The following is a 16562-nucleotide window of genomic DNA, read 5'->3' on the forward strand; positions in this document are numbered from 1 at the left end:
AAGTGTACGTACATCAAAGTGGACTAGCCCCTGACTTCCCTGCCTAACAGTTGTACATGGAAGGTGTATCGCATAAAATCACAAAAAGCTATCTAAACAGGAAACCCAACAGCAACACATCAACGGGCAGTAGCAACATCGCCTGCAACAGCGGCAACAAAAGCAACCACAATGTCGTTGGCGGCGTCGAGTAAATTAAAACAAAACGTTGTCGTCGTCTCCTCCTCCTAAAAGTGTACCTCGGGCCTCGCCACTGATCCTGCCCCCCATGCCATGCCCATACCATCCCCACGCCATCCCATCCCATCCCATTCCATCGCAGTCCCCGTTTATACCTGTTGCTTAGATGTTCTACTCCTGCTCCGGCTACTGGATTGCGATTGCTCCTCCTGGCTGTCTGACTATGTCTGCTACTGTCTGCTGTTTTGTTGCCTTAACACTTTGCACAAATATTATTATGTATTATGCTTTTTCGCCATGTTGCCCATGCGGCTACTGCTGCTGCGGGGTGGCAGACACAACTTTGATGGATTGCACGTCTGTCGTGAAGAACTCAACTTCAACTTCGACTTCAAGCTCGGTTGAGTGAAATGGCAGCCACTCTTTTCGTTAGCTGGGCGTGATCCGGGGCAGGAGAAGCAACGACAGTAATCAAGAGCAACAGAATTTGAAGGTCAGACAGAACGCGGTGTAGGTTTTTTTTTGGGAAAGTCTCGCCGGAGCCGAAAACGTTGTTTATTAGCATTAGATTTTGGTTGTTCAGATCTGGGACGGGAAAAGAGAGATACTTTTATGTAAGAGATTTATCTATTACACTGGGCATTGCATTTTAAATGTATATTTTCTATTTTACATTGACACTGATTTTGAATTGCGCATAATTCAATGCTTAAAAATATTTTTATTAGGTTTCCAAAAACCATAGCTCTTGACTTTTATGCTGCATTTGCTATAAGTCAGCAATATTTATGGTTACTCAAACCAGATCTTGTCTATTTATGTCGATATACATTGTGAACGCCCTCAAATTATCCCCCCACTCAAGTGCAATGTTCATGAAAACAAATGTTGCTGTGGCACGCAGTTTCCCCGCTCTTCAACGCCTCTGCCTTTCGAGTTGGGTGCGACTGAGCCGTAAACCCAAAACTGAGAAAAAGATGCCTAAAGATGGAGCCAATGATGAATTCGACATTGGAGTGCCAATCAAGGGAAAACAGGGCTCATAAACATTGAGTAAATCGGAATTTCTTGATTCACTAGGGAAGAGCCGGAGCGTTGGAGCCCTCGATTGATTAGTCACGCCTTTTAGAGATCCAGCAGCTGCAGCTGCACATCCCGAGTGCTTGGCATGATGGTGTAAAAGAGCCGAGCAAACAGAATTCAAATCCGAATCCAAAGCGGCAATTAAGCGGCCAAACGAGTCTAACAATGGAAACTGCGGCCATAAAACAGCATGAGTGCAAATATGCATACACATACCAGTGAGCGAGCTGCAAAACTGCGCAAGGAATCCGAGTCTGAACCACAAAAGCAACAGGTGCGCAGCTGGGGATCAGCAGCATGTGAGAGAGCAACAAGTTTACCATAATCACAATAATTTTCAACTCAACTGGACACAAGTGGCACAAACGGAAACAACGAGACCAAACCTCTGTATGTGCCGGAGAATGTGCCATAAAAACTAGAGATCAGAGGCAAGGGGATGGAGTACGGATCGATGCCTCAAATTGTTGATGGATGGTCTGGACGAAGTGAAGAACCGAACTGAGAAAGAAAAGCGATTGTACAGGCAAATCCAAGGCGATGGCTGCCACTAATGACGGTTTAGTATCCATAAGAAGCTACAAGCCAGTCCGAGAATTATTCACTCATTTCGATTTCCCCAGCCTTACTTTCTCCACTCTTCAGCTCTTCAGTTCTTTCGGTTAGAAGAAGTGAATGGGGGCTTTAAAATTAAACGATGTAAAGTGTATGTCTTGTACAGAAAATTATTTGGAAGCTCGGCCAAACGGTTGTATATCTACTATTTATCTAACAGAAATTTGGAACATTTACGTTTAATTTGAGCTATAGAAAATCGGGTTTTCTTCCTTGCAATTGATTGATAGTAAAGAATGCTTTTTATCTTCTCTGAAAGTTTCACCCAATCTCTGCATAGAGTAGTGTCGATCGTTCTCGATAAGACAGTTCGTATCTTTTCAAGTCGACTTCTTTTCACTCCTGGCCATTGTGCAAATTATAAAGCCATGTCCAGGTGATTGACATGCCACGTAACGGGGCAAGAACCAAGGAAGAGCCCGTCTGACTCACATTATAAAGCCATAAAAATAACACCTCCAGCTGCAGCAACAGCCGAAGACAAAGTGGCATCCATCATTGGGGAACCTTTTCATTTTCGGAGGGGGGCCACACGCAGCGATCGACAAGAGAGGCAACTGGGGACAAAAAAGCCAAACTAATTACATGCCAAGTAATTTTAATACCCACAGAAAGAACTTGCCCAGTGCAATGAGCACTCGCACACCAGCAGCATCACTTGCAGCAGCAACATCCGAAGTCTCAGCAGCAGCAGTCGCATCAACTCGAGGAGCAGCAAACACGTAATGTGGCAAACAGAAAACAAAAAACGAAACAACAAAAAGTGGTGCAAGTAAACAGCATGAGGGCCAATGGACTCGCAGCAGCAGTCGCATCAACATCACAACCAAGTCACTGGCTGCTGTAAATGGCCAACAACTCGGGCTTGACCCATGGCCAACATCTGCTGCGTTTGTTGGTGGTGCTGCTGCTGCTACTTTTGCTGCATTTGCTGCTGCTGCTGGTTGCTCGTGTATTTGGGTGTGCAACAGGAAGTTGGCCTCGCTCGCTTTGATATGTAAATTGTGCCAAATCAATGCCTGGCTCATAGCCTTGCTGCCGAATGTGGTAATTAAAATCGCTGGGCAGCCAAAGGAGCGGGCAGTGGGCATTAGTATGCAACTCTCACTCGGCGACAGCGGCCGCAACTGTTGGCCATATAAGCGGACTGAAAAGAAAGGCCAACGCTCAGTGCTCAACAAAACAATTTACCAAGTTTGGCCTAAACGGCCAGTGACAGTCCGGCGACAACAACAATTGCAACTGTTACGGCAGTAACATCCTCATAGCGAGCATAGCAACACGTGCGTTTGCCTTTTGCAGCAGCAGCAGCAGTAGCAACAGCCGCAGCAGCAGCAGCAGCAGTAGCAGCAACATCAATATCGAAAGGTGCTTGGCCAGGCAGCTTTGAAGTTTTTCGCGCGAAATTTACTAACGGCAACGGCACAGGAGCAACAACATTAACAACAGCAACATCATCAGCAGCGGACTGAGCAACTAAAACGCGCGTGCGCAACATTTGCCACAAATGGAGTTATCAACCAAATGGGTCTTCATCGATATAAAAATTGATGAAGCGCTCTTCTCGGAGGCAAAACTTTGGCCTGTCCCAGCATCCTGAGAGATTGGAGCCAGCAATTTTCCAAGGAAATTGCTTTCGCCCCGAGTGCTGGTGCGTGTACTGCCGCTGGGTCTGCTGCTGTTGTTCTTGCTGATGATGTTCCTCGAGCGGTCTTTGGAGACTTATTTTTGCTTGTTACCCAATGCCAGTGATTTGTGTTCTTAGCTAATGAGCAGCTATCAAAGAAATGTCCAATAAATTATGGCCACAAGAGCAGCACACTATTCGCACCGCATCGAACCGAACCGAAACGAATAAAAGTGAAAAGTGACAAAGCTCGTAAATACGTATTTATTGTTTTAGTGTCGTGGAATTTGTAGCTGGCTGTTGTGTTGTTTGCCTGACACACAAAATCATTGAGGTGTCAAAAGTAAGCGACAACATCTACGAGACCACATATGTATGTCTGTTTGTTTCCTAACCGAGGGCCCGAATTGCGGCCATAAACCTGGACACACTCAGCGACCATTGGCGTAAAGATGTTGACAGAGATCCGACACAAAGTAAACTTGGATGTGCTAATCCGCAGGGATAATGGCGGGGAATGTGCCCTCTTGTTTACCTTTCACTTTTCAACCTGGGTACTCCTTGGACCTGACACGTTGGAAGCAGAGTGCCATCGTCTAGATCACAGCTGCAACATGCAGCACATTCCCCGATTGCACATGTGCCCTCATAATTGAGGTTCAGCCGCATTCTGAGCACTCCTTTTCCATTGCCGTCATGCATTAGCTAATGACAAGCCATGAAACTATGGCCAAATGGGTTGAACAACCTCAGCAGCCGGCCCACTGGGCACCAAATGAAATTGTCATTTCAGAGCGTTGCTGGTGGAGTTGCAGTTGCCATTGCTGTTGCTGTTGCAGCAACTAGCTGCAGTTGCTGTTGTGCAGTCAGAACAAGTTCAAGGCATAATTGCTACAAGCAGCAACATTGGCAGCACTCGTGTGTAATTGTCGTGGCGGATCAGTCGCAACACCTGATTAAGTGAAGCATCACATGGCTGTTGCTCGTTTTTATTGCATCACATGTTGCTGGTGTCGAGTTGCGAGTGGCGAAGCCCGCAAGGATGTGGCATCCTGTCACTGCTTGTCAGCAGCAACACATGCTGCTGGCGCCAGTGCAACACCAGCAGCAGCAACAGCAACAACAACAGCAGCGAAAGTATTGGCTTACGGCAACAGTTGTTCATCCTCCATAATTGATCGGTTATTTTCGGAGCTTGATATCGTTGTGGGTGTGTGGTTGTCCTGCACTCATCAAAATCTGCCATCATAACTGCAAACTCAGGTTTTCTGCTGCTACTGTTGAAAAATGTTGTTTACAGGCAATTAAAAAAATTACATGTACGTGCTGCAGCGACGACAAAGTTGCTGCCAGTGCGCAGCAAGGCAGCAACAGCATCACCGATCCGAGTTCCTAATAGCATTGATTAGAATTTTTCCGCCAGCCTCCTTTGCTTCACTTTTCGTTTTATGCCAGCGCATGTGTGCGCCTCAGTTTGTATCCATGCTAGCAATTTTCCACAGAACAGACACCAAATATTTAATTATCTAAAGTGCAGTGGGCAGAAAATCATAAACAAAGAAGGGGATTCATTTTTGTGGCCATTCTTAAATGCCTTCATACTTTGTTGAGTCAAACGATTGAATGTTGAAGAGACATTGCAAGGGATATGTTGTTCTAGAATCATTAATAGCTGCACTGTTTATCGGGAAGCTATCAACAACATCGATTTCTTTCAAGCTCTAATTTGCACCAACATGTCATTTATGAAAAATGCACAGCATTACTTTGGAGATAAAACTCCTGGGCTGGACTTGTTTCTGGGTCCAAGTCGCAGCTTAATTAAGGTGGAAAAGGGCCCGTCCAAAGACATGCACCAAATGACTGCAGCAGCAGCAACATCACGAGGAGGAGGTGCTGCAGCAGGTTTCAGTGATCTGTCTTTGCCGGCAAATGGCTTAACCACTGCAGCCACAACTATAAATAGTTGCACACGTGCATGAATTTCGGACTATTAGACGTAATAGCTGAATGCATCATAATTTACCTTGACATTTAGACCAATGTCTGCGCATGCCGCAGTTAATTGCCAGCGAGCAACATGCAACAGCAACAGCCGCAGCAGCAGCAGCAGCATAAGCATAACAACGACAACAGCAACATCCACATCAACAACTATGCAAATGGTTTGCTTACACGCGTGCATTTTGATTAGGTTAACTATTTATAGCCATGCGATGCGGCATCAGCGTCGGCAACATTCCAGCCATGAGTCACTGCAGCAGAAGCAACAGCAGCAGCACACTTGCTGCGCCGCTGCTGCGACATGGGGATAATCACATTGATATGCCTAATTAGCTGCAACAGCGACCACTGCCTAACTGGCCGGATGACTGGCTAGCTGGCTGTTTCCGATAATCCTCCTGCACTGGGCAAACAGGTGCCACCTGAAGGTCAGCAGCTTTTCCAATCGCAGCAGCCGGATTGCCGCGATTTCTAGTAGCTGGCTTACTAGTATCTGCCATGCGGCGCTCATTTCGCAGTGCGAAGCAATTAAAGTTCTGATTGAAGCCCGAAAAATGCTGAAAACAGATTGGAGCGGCCATTTAAAACGAAAATGAAAACTGAACGCATGCGCCAAAGTCGCCGACGCACCATTCAAGGCAGCCGCTGGGCAAATGTTTTTGGTTTTTGGATTTCGGCTTTGGTTTATGTTTCGCTTGAACTGGTCCGCTCCGTCTTGGGCCCAAAACTCCGGTGCCGAACTCCATGCCCTGATCCGTCTGCGTCTGCGCGTTGGTTCCTTTTTCTTTTTCGGTTTCGGCCTGGCCAACTTGGCAACCTTTAAAAGAATGCGGACTTGCCAGTAGTAGACACACTCACTCGCACACACACTGCGATATGTAGGCGCATGGTAGATAGGCCACATCGAAGATATATATACGAGCGCCTTCTATATGTACGGCATGCACGGGAAAAATAACTCAAAAAGTTTGTGGCAACAAAAGGTAACAACTCTCAAGCTGCCCCGTGATAAAGCCACCAAGTGGGGTGCTCAAGAAGTTCAGGAATCACACGGATCACGTTCCAAATGGCTTTTGAAAATTCAATAAATTTCGAAACGTTATTTACAATGCTTTTATTTATTTAAAAGTATTTTTTAAAAGCTTTCTAAAAATTAGAACACACTGTTCGCGACGAATTCCTGTGGCAACCCGTGCAGCCAGTTTAGTGCGGCAATTGTTGGCGGGATCATTTGAATCAGTGTGCGTTGGCCAGGGAGTGTGTGTGTTGCCAGTTGCAGTTGCCACATGCCGCATGCCACAGCTGTGGCAGTCCGGCTTGTTTACAGGAATTTTACAACTATGCAGCCGGCTCCTCCAGCGGGTCGGGCTAAAAGGATGAGGAGAAAATGTTGTTATTGCTTATTAAGAAAAAAATCACGGAGCGAGGGCAAATTAAAATAAAATTAAGTGCAGAAAAAAAATGTGGGAGATACGCGAAACGGGGTAACCAAGTGGAGCCAGGGGGCGGAAAGGCCATCGGCTTAGCCTTGTCCTTGTCCGACTGAAAGGCCGTTTAAAAAATAGTTTAGCAATCGTCAGCCCCGCGGACAGAGAGTCACGTTCTCGCTGCCCACTCCTTGGCCTCCGATCCCGATCCCCATCTCGATCCCGATCCGCTGCCACACCATCCACTCCACATCGTCGTCATGCGGTAATGAGCCAAGTGAGGTTCTTGGAATTGCGCCAGCGGCGCGTCCTTGAAACTGGTTTCGCCCCATAAACAAGGCGGCCATTTGCCTGGATATCAGAGTCGGGTCCATAATGCGGCTAGAAACTATGACTGTGATCCTCAGATTCCCATCTGGTGGCCATTAAAATTTTGCACTATTAATTAGACAACGCACAGGAAATTTATGGCAATGACCTCTCGCAGACCAATTAAATGCACATTACGACAGCCTACTGCTCAGTTCTAAACCGCAGGCCACTGCTTAAAAGCATCAATAAAAATCAGCGAGCCAAGGTTCAAAGCTTCTGATTAAATTTGCAAAATTATTACTGAACAGTAGCCGGAGAAAATGGCCCTATGGTAGACAATCTACCGACGAAGGGGGATATATGTATTTTGGAATATACATATATAGTTTTTTTTACAAGCGGTTTATTTAGTGGAAATAAAGGGTTTGCTCTAATACCAAAGCGCCATCTGTTGGAGGTCATATTTAAAGACTTTTTCTACTATAGCCCATAGTTATATTCTTACATCAACGAGACTGCTTTGGTAGTTTGTAGTCTGCACTGATTCATCAGCTTTTGAAGATTTCTTTCTGTGTACATTATGCGTCGGTCGATGCACAAGCAAATGTCACATCAATTAGCCGCACCGAGGGCCACAAGATGTGGCGATTGCAGCTGGCTTGGCTAAGTTGGCTAACTTTAGCTAGCTGGTTAGCAGACTCATAAAACATCAAATTAGCTTTGACTAGGTTGGCTAATTTGAAAAGTAAGAGGCAGTTGGGTGAATTGGCCATCTCCAGTTGTGGTTGCGCCGTGGTTGAGTGGTTCAATGGCCGCCCGGCCACCCACACGCCAGCTGTTCGCTGACCTTCGCCGCCTGACGTTGACTTTCCTTGATTTCTACACGTATCAGTCGGAAAATGTCGAGCAAATATTGCGATACCAGCTGTGGGTAAAAACAAAAGTCACAGCAGCAGAGCAAATATTATATAAGCACACACATCATACTGTGTGCTGAGCGTGTTTTCAGTTGTTTTTTATTACTGTCTGATAATCACCTCTGATCCGTTTGTTGAACCGATAAGAAAAGATCCATTCGCCTATGGGTAAGTGTCGACCAATTGATAAGCACTTATTTATAGACATTAACTACTCTATAAATAATGTCATCAGTCATTCATCATAACTCCTCCGCAATTAAACAGAGTGAAATGGGAAGCAATCACTGTCTCGGAACTGTAATCTGGAGTAGTACAATAAGATCAAAGCCAAGAAAGTAGGAAATCGATAGTTAACCATTGGCCATGCTGTTCGTTCAAGTTACTGTGGCAGCGGCAACAGCAACACTTCAAAATTTGCTGCAATTTGCTTTAATTATACGCTCCGTTGGACGAAAAAAACAACAGCAACGAACAAATAGGGAATGTCGATCGAGATTGCAGACAAATTTAGGCCATACAAAGCTCTACTTTGTTTTCGCTTTTCCCGAAAAATTAACCCACAATTTTCCCCCAATTGCAGAAACACCAACATAGTATGCGTCTCTTCAAAACGCGCAAATCCACGGATACCTACAGCACACTAGCCGCGCAGCAACAGCAACAGCAGCAGCAGCAACAACAACATCAAGCGGAAGGCAGCAACATTTCCCACAGCAGCAACAGCAGCAGCAACAAGAGTCACACACCGGCAACATGCAGCAACAGACTGAACAAGAGCATTGTGAGCAGCACCAGCATATCGTCATCGCTGCCTGATCTGCATGACAAGTCGCCCGTCATGATCCTCAGCTGCACCACCCTGGCCAGCAATGGAGCCACCGCCACGGCAGCGGTCACAGCAACAGCCACCGGCACAGCAGCAACATCTGGCGGCTCGCTGCAGCAGCAACAACAGCAGCATCTGCAACACCAGCAGCAGCAGCAGCCGTTACGCACGGCCACGCCCACGTGTCTGCTGAGTGGCCGTCAGACGCCATCGGCCATATCGGTGATGTCGCTCCAAGAGGCCACCAGTCTGCACCGCCAGCAACAGCAGCCACACCAGCCACCCACCATCTACGTGCCGGTGCCTACGAAACTTGGCAACAATGTCAACACTGGCAACAGCTCGGCCACTCTGCTGCTCAGCTATGGCAGCACCAGCAGCATCGCCAACCTGCAACAGCAGCAGCAGCAGCATGCCGCCCAGTACCAGCAGTATGTTGCACAGCGGCTGCACGCCGCTTCCAGCAGTTGTTTGTACGAGAAGGGGTCGAATGCCAGCGGTGGGGCGAGCAGCAACAAAAGCAGTCTATCCCTGACCCCAAATGGTAAGTACTTTACTATAAAGTGAAGTAGAATACTCATATTACTAATGGGGTAGCCCAGGAGTTGTGCTTACATTAATTTTTATTATTGGCTGATAATATCATGGGTAAAAACTTGCAATCATTTAGCTGCCAGTGGCAGTTACTTTCCGTATCCGTATTCACCGATTTCTCAAAGTAAGTCATACTCTTCAGTACACAAAAAGCTTTTGCTACATTGTTGGGCGCAGTGAACAGGACATGTGATGCACCTTGTGATAACATGGTGATGAAGAAATGGCTCTTATCTTCGCAGACATTCACGAGCCTCAGCCAGTGATACTTGTTTTCCTCCTCAACCTCCCAAATGCTGCAGTTACTATTGGCGCCCAATTCCAGTTGATTTCCAGCAGTTATATAGAACAATTCCTTCTTGTGTTCGAGACACAAGCGACGAGTTTTCACCAGAAGCCTCAGAGGTCTTGGTAAACTCTGCAACATGTTTTGGAGATCATTGTTCCACTGTTCTGGATGATTACTCTTGAGGTTCCTCAATTCCCGTGCAAAGTTAGAGAGAAGAATCTCGTTTAAAAGACGAAAACGTCGTAGATGCCAATGAAAGCTCATCCAAAGCTTCAGCTTGAAGGGATTTCCGGTATTGAGATGGCTTTGCAGATCTTGCGGTGCTTTTTGTGTCTCTAAAATATCCGACCAGGGAATATTCCATGCCACGCGCTGTTGCTGCTCTTCATTCAGTGATAAACTGATGTCCTTACTCCACTTATCGAAATCCAAAGGGCTTGCATTTAATTGTGTAGGCACAAGTCCAATCAGTACATGAATATCGTCTTTAATTACGGTCTGAACTGGATTTAGTAGTGAACTTAGGCACAAAAGTATTATGAGAGCAATGTAAACGACCATTGCGATGGAAAATCTTATTTAAACTGATCTATGGATTCCCTATTTGTTCAGTTTGCTCTGTGGGATTTCCGGGTATTTGGCGCTTATCGCTGGTTTTTTGATAATTCCTTGATATTCAGTGGGGCCAACGCCCTGGTTTTCATTTCCTCAAACCCAACTGATACCAATTCCTGTTCCCACAGGTCACTTGCCCGACTACAAGTTGGTGACAGCGATGCCAGTTGTTGTCCTGGACGATGAACACAAATCCAATTCATTGCCGGCCACTGAAGCGAGTCGCAACAGCAACAGCAGCAGCAACATGAACGGCAGCAGCAACAGCAACAGCCTTGACGTCAGCAACAGCAACTCGCATTCGGGGAGCTCCACTTCTTTGGCCAGCACCACGAGAAATGGTAAGTACTTTGGCCAAAAATAGAAGTGAAATCCGGGCAAATGCCTGGAAATTGATTTTCCCTTCAAGTGGCGGCGCCTCGAGGGTTTTTATTCCCCGTGGAGTATATTTTATTTTGGGGCACATTCAACCGAGAGTGTTGGGTCAATGGAGAGGGGGAAAATGAGCCCATAAATTATAGAGCGGCAGAGGGTGTGTTGTCAGCCAGGTATTAAGAGCTCAATTTGGAGCACATTTTAATTGAAACAATTAATTTTCCATGGCTAAACATAGGAAACAGCACTCCCAGTGCTTCCGTGTTTAGCAAAGGCAAAATCAGCGCCAATCAGAGTTGCCAATTGTCATCGATACGATGCGTATTGTGTCGCATGGCACATACTCTACTCCAAAATACCGTATTGACCCGATTTCGCATCAATGCGCGCCGCCAACATCGGCGCTGTAATGCGATCCCATGTCTGCAACTGGAATTTGTATTGTTTTCAGCCGGGCACGAGTTGGTGCTGCTGTGGTCTCGATTTTGAAGAGGAGCCCACCCTAAAAGCCTAAACTACACAGGGAGAAACCCTACTTGGGAACTTGGGAATAAGTCATAAATCTGCTAAAGAAAACTTTATTATAAACACCTTTCTTTAAAATGATTATACATGACACAGATTTTTCTAATATTATCAGAAATAAATGTTGCTTCCATACTATTCTTTCAGTGTAGAATATCTCCCAGCCAACAGCCGACCAAGTGTGACAAAGCTGGGCATTATATGTCATTCAATGCAGTTCAGTTGAGTTCACTTTACTTTGGTTGAGTTCAGTTTAGTTGTAATGATTTGCACAAAGAGCACTTTATTTACTTTTATTTTTGCCCGGTTATGTGATATATGATTGAGGTTTTCGGTTGTATAGATGGGTGGAGTTGTGAGTAATAGATATGGGTATTAGAGCGGCTAGTTAGATAAACGAGGAATTGAGGGCAGGAAATGGCTGATGATGTGATTGGCAAATCAAAACATGAGAAAATATGAGTGCCGAAAGAAAGCCAGAATCAATACCATACAAGTATCTATGTGCAAGCGATTTTCACTTTTCCTCGACTGCCAACCGCAGGCCATCATTATAAGCCGCGAGTTCTAGCAAACGGCAATTCAAATAATGTTTTCCAGCCCCTTTGCGGCAACCGCAAAACGTTTGATGATTGCATTCTGAGATGCCGGCCGACAAAAGCGGCCAAACAGCTGCAAGTCGGGCTGGAAAGATATGGCAGGTTTTATCAGGTGGCGCGGAAATCTGCAGCTGTTGCTCCACGAGACTACTCATTCATCTTGCGACCAAACACAAAGTCACTCCAAAGCCATAGCCATCGCCATTGCATGCCAAAGTCACATTCTAAGTTCGTTGAGCTTTTGCCGCCTCTAATGCCGCACTTAATTGGTTTTAATTAAGGTTTTGCCAAGTGTGCCGGCCCAAGGTCAATTTCAGTTTGTATTAAGATATGGCTGAGTAAATATTTTCGTTTGCACATTGGTAAATGGCTTTCATCGAAGGAAAAACGATGAGAAATCAATAATCTTTAGGCCTCACTCTCAGCATAAATGCTATAATTTTCGATCCAGTTGAGGTTTCTGGATGGTTTCACCTTCTACTTCTTTATTTCTCCGATGGCGCTGCACGCATGCGCATTTATTGTGGATTATCGCTTATTACATGTTCCCCTGACTTGATTTCAAAACCGATTATCGATCTCTCATTGCCCGCCAACTCCATTTCCAGCTACAGCTCCAACTCCATGCCGTTATGACCAAGTCTTCTGAGAAGAATTCTCCGCCAGCAAATTCGCATTTGTACGTGAGATAATATTGCATGCCATCTGCACTTGGACTTGGTTGCTCCGCGATTCCCAAACTGATTTCGATTCCGATGTTGATTTTGATGTTGATTCCGTTTGATCTGAAAGTGGCACAAAATCGCGACTTTTGAGTTCACATTTGCATACATGAATACGCCTTTCCCATGGCTTTTTGGTTATTGAACTTTTCGAGCGTTTTACACTTTTAAGTGGGACTTTTCTGATGCATATCAATTTGTTATTGTTATGGGTTCTTATGTATGTATCTGTTAAAATGATTTGTTGGTAATGCTCATCCTAACAAACTTCTTCAGCTAATAACATATATATACGAAAAATATGAAATTCCTTGATTACGTAAAGTAATTATAGTTTGGAAAAGTACTACAGATATCTATTCCTTTCTCTGGCAACTTTGGAGAACTCCACTTCATCCGCCAAGAACCATGCCTTTTCCTCCTCTGCAACACTTCAGTTCGTTCAGTTCTAAGATGCAGCTTCAGCTCTTTGGGTCTCGAATGGGTCTCAACATCGCTTGCATGTCAGCCGGCAAAAATGCAACAAAGCCATCTCCGACCAGCGACTTTTGAGGGGTGGAATAGTGGAAATGGGGGGAAACGGGCCTCTTGGGCTGGCGGGCATTTGACACCGTCTTGAAAGTTAAGTGGGTGTAGAATTTGTGGCATGTGGCCGGCGGTGACTGCAGATGGAGCTGGAGCTGTGGACCGGGAGACCCAGAGATGGGGAGAGCCTCTTGGAGTGTGGCTGAGGTTGTCATATAATTGATGCCCGCGCGCCGTTTCCTATTATTGTTTAACACTCGCGCGGCAGCTCCGCCATCCTCCACCGTCCAATCCTGCACCCCTCATTTCCGTCGGCTGTGTGATTGCAATGGTGAAAACTTTAATCAAAGGCGAACTCGGTCAGGCCTTGGGTGGAGTTTCGCCGTTTGGAGCGGCTGTCAACCTGCATTGGCTCTGAATCTGGTCACCCCCCTCGAACGCCTCCTCATCATCATCAGCACCATCATCATCCTCATCCGCATCCGCAGCCAGGCTTCGAAGCCACTGCGCCCACACATGGCCTGGGCCAGGGCAATTTGAACGGACCAAAGCCCGTGGCTGGGCTGCGGCTATTAAACAACTTTGGCACGAGTCAGCGAAAGAAGCTGGAGGAAGCCAGTGATGGCTCACAGTATCCCCAGTGATCACTGATTACCGCTTGGATGCTGTGACTCAACTGGGGCTTGGACATCCTTAGCGCATATTACTTCTAAAAATATACATAAATCAATTTACGATATGGTTTTGAATCTCTATGAGCACTTTTACATGAATTTGCATCACTGCATCGTTAGCTCATTGAATCTTAAGCACTTTCTTCAGTGGGTTAGTCAGTCACCTGAGTCATCGGCTCGCATCACTGATCACGGTTTTGGGGTCTCACTCCGCCACTTCGATTTGATGAAAATAGTTTTGGAAATTTTATTGGCGAAGCCATATAATGCGCTTTGAAGTCAATGGCAATGCGACGCCTTCCTGATCCACCGAATCATTGGATGTGCATGTTTTATGCTAATTGTTCGTAAATGCCCCGTACCACTGGCTCGGCACCTCATCTTCTGGCGATAAATATGGAACAAGCGCATAAATTTGTTTATTAACCAGACTCAAGAGGAGTCTCTTTCCATTTTTAAGTGTTTGAAATTGCTGTTAAGGCCGGATCGTTAAAGTATTTTACGATGTTATTAGATTTCCACTGGACGATGGTCAGTTCGAGTCCATATACTGATTGGTTATGCTCTATTAGTAATTGAGGTGTGTTTATTGCTCAATAACTGTGCAGAACAACGATCTGTCGATGACCAGGAGATCAATAGAATATACAAACACACCTCTTTATTATCATTAATGGGTATATTCACTTAATGCTAAATTAAACTACTGCTATGCGGGCTCCTATATAATGGAATATCCCAAAGAACAATAATCAGTGCAAAGAAGACACCATATATTCCTTTCTTATAAAATACGACTATCTGATCCGTGAACTCTGAGCAAAGCCGTCTGCATCCTTTCTTGTCAAAAGCCTTCAACGTCAGTTAAGGTCGAAAGATCTTTAAGGCCGACCAGTTTTTTTTTTTTGTGCCTTTCTGTGGGGGAACTCCGACCGCAAATGTCTCGAAATCGGATGCCTTCTCACAGGCACGTGGCAGCTGGGTGACCACAATGCAGCTGGAGCGGTAGATTGTCATTGGCCATGTCCAATATCAAGTCCATGTGGAACCCTAGACATTTCTCATCTGTCCCGGCAACTGCGCCGACTTGTGGCCAGGCGTTAAGATTTATTGAAGTGTTATAATTAAGTTAGAAATCGCTTTCTGATTGCAAATCTTACCTTCTCTCCCTGCAGTTTTCACCTGGGGCAAGCGCATGAGTCGCAAACTGGATTTGCTGAAGCGGAGTGACTCGCCCGCCGCCGCCCACAAATCGCATTCGGATTTGAGGAGTCTGTTCCACTCGCCAACGCACCACAAGAGTGGATCCGGTGGATCCAGCGGACCCAGTTCGGCGAAGGCATCGGCCTCACCCACTGGCGGCCATCAGAACAGCTCCGGCTCCACGACCAGCACCCTCAAGAAGTGCAAGTCGGGGCCCATCGAGACCATCAAGCAGCGACACCAGCAGCAGCAGCAGCAGCAGCAATCGGTTCAGGATGTGGGCACGGGACAGAGCCAGAGTGCTCAGTCCACGCCCACGCATCAGTTCCAGGCGGCCGCCCGCCCACAGAAAGCGCTAAAGAACTTCTTCCATAGGATCGGGTCCACCGGCATGCTGAACCATCGCTCCCACAATCTCCTTAAGGCTTCGGAGGCGGCTCAACAGGCCACCCCGGCAGCCACCACATTGTATAGGAGCAGCTCCACTAGCCAGCTGTCCAGCAGCTCCTATGTGAAGTGCGACGATCCCACCGAGGGACTGAATCTTCAGAGGGAGCAGCGGGAACAGCGTCTTCCGCGGATCGCCAGCCTGAAGTCCAGTAGCTGCGATGACATAGCCAAGGTGAGCAGTTGCCTGACGGCCAGCACAAGTAGTGGCAGTGCCGCAGGCAGCTTGGGCTCTCCTCCAAGTAGTGCAGCAGCTGGTGGAGGCGGAACTGCAAACAGCGGCCAACACGATCCCTCGCGTCGTGGTGCATTTCCTTACGCCTTCCTGCGATCACGTCTCTCCGTTTTGCCAGAGGAGAACCACGGAAATGTACCAGGACACCTGAAGCAACAAATACAGCGGCAACGGGAGCAGCACCAGCAGCATCAGAGGGATCTCCTCCAGCAGGAGCAGACATCGTCGCCCCTTCCCCAGCGCCGATCCCCCGAACAGGCGATGCTGAACAATGTGTCACGCAACGACAGCATCACCTCCAAGGACTGGGAACCACTTTACCAAAGATTAAGTAGTTGTCTAAGTTCAAACGAGTCCGGCTACGACAGCGATGGGGGTGCGACGGGAGCCCGACTGGGCAATAATCTGAGCATCTCCGGCGGAGATACCGAATCTATTGCCTCGGGCACACTCAAGCGTAACTCGCTCATCTCCCTCAGCTCCTCGGAGGGCGTTGGAATGGGCATGGGCATGAGTCTGGGACTGGGTGCCCCATCGACGAGGAACAGCAGCATCTGCAGTGCTCCCGTGTCGCTGGGTGGCTATAACTACGACTATGAGACGGAGACGATACGGCGACGATTCAGGCAGGTTAAGCTGGAGCGCAAGTGCCAAGAGGACTACATCGGAATTGTCCTGTCGCCCAAAACGGTGATGACCAATAGCAATGAGCAGCAGTACAGGTATCTCATCGTGGAACTGGAACCCTATGGCATGGCCCAAAAG

The 16562-nt window shown here is 46.8% G+C and overlaps 2 protein-coding genes across 5 annotated transcripts in view; one reads left to right on the forward strand and one right to left on the reverse strand.

Moving 5' to 3' along the window:
- Window positions 1–16562, forward strand: part of a (arc) — a 35867-nt gene that overhangs the window by 17189 nt on the left and 2116 nt on the right. For all 4 annotated transcript variants that reach the window (NM_166514.2, NM_001014543.2, NM_001299777.1 and 1 more), the window contains 3 exons: window positions 8749–9538; window positions 10621–10833; window positions 15088–16561. In NM_166514.2, the coding sequence (NP_726168.1) occupies window positions 8764–9538; window positions 10621–10833; window positions 15088–16561 (2462 nt within the window). In that variant the 5' untranslated portion in view covers window positions 8749–8763. The remainder of the gene's footprint in view (window positions 1–8748; window positions 9539–10620; window positions 10834–15087; window position 16562) is intronic.
- Window positions 9582–10438, reverse strand: CG34206 (uncharacterized protein; the record flags this gene model as incomplete). The annotated part of the gene is made up of 1 exon (NM_001103938.2): window positions 9582–10438. One exon carries the CDS (start codon window positions 10436–10438, stop codon window positions 9611–9613), a length of 828 nt encoding a protein of 275 aa, NP_001097408.1. The 3' UTR covers window positions 9582–9610.

The sequence above is a fragment of the Drosophila melanogaster genome, chromosome 2R (genome assembly GCF_000001215.4).
Source record: "Drosophila melanogaster chromosome 2R".
In the NCBI taxonomy this organism is placed as follows: Eukaryota; Metazoa; Arthropoda; class Insecta; order Diptera; family Drosophilidae; genus Drosophila; species Drosophila melanogaster.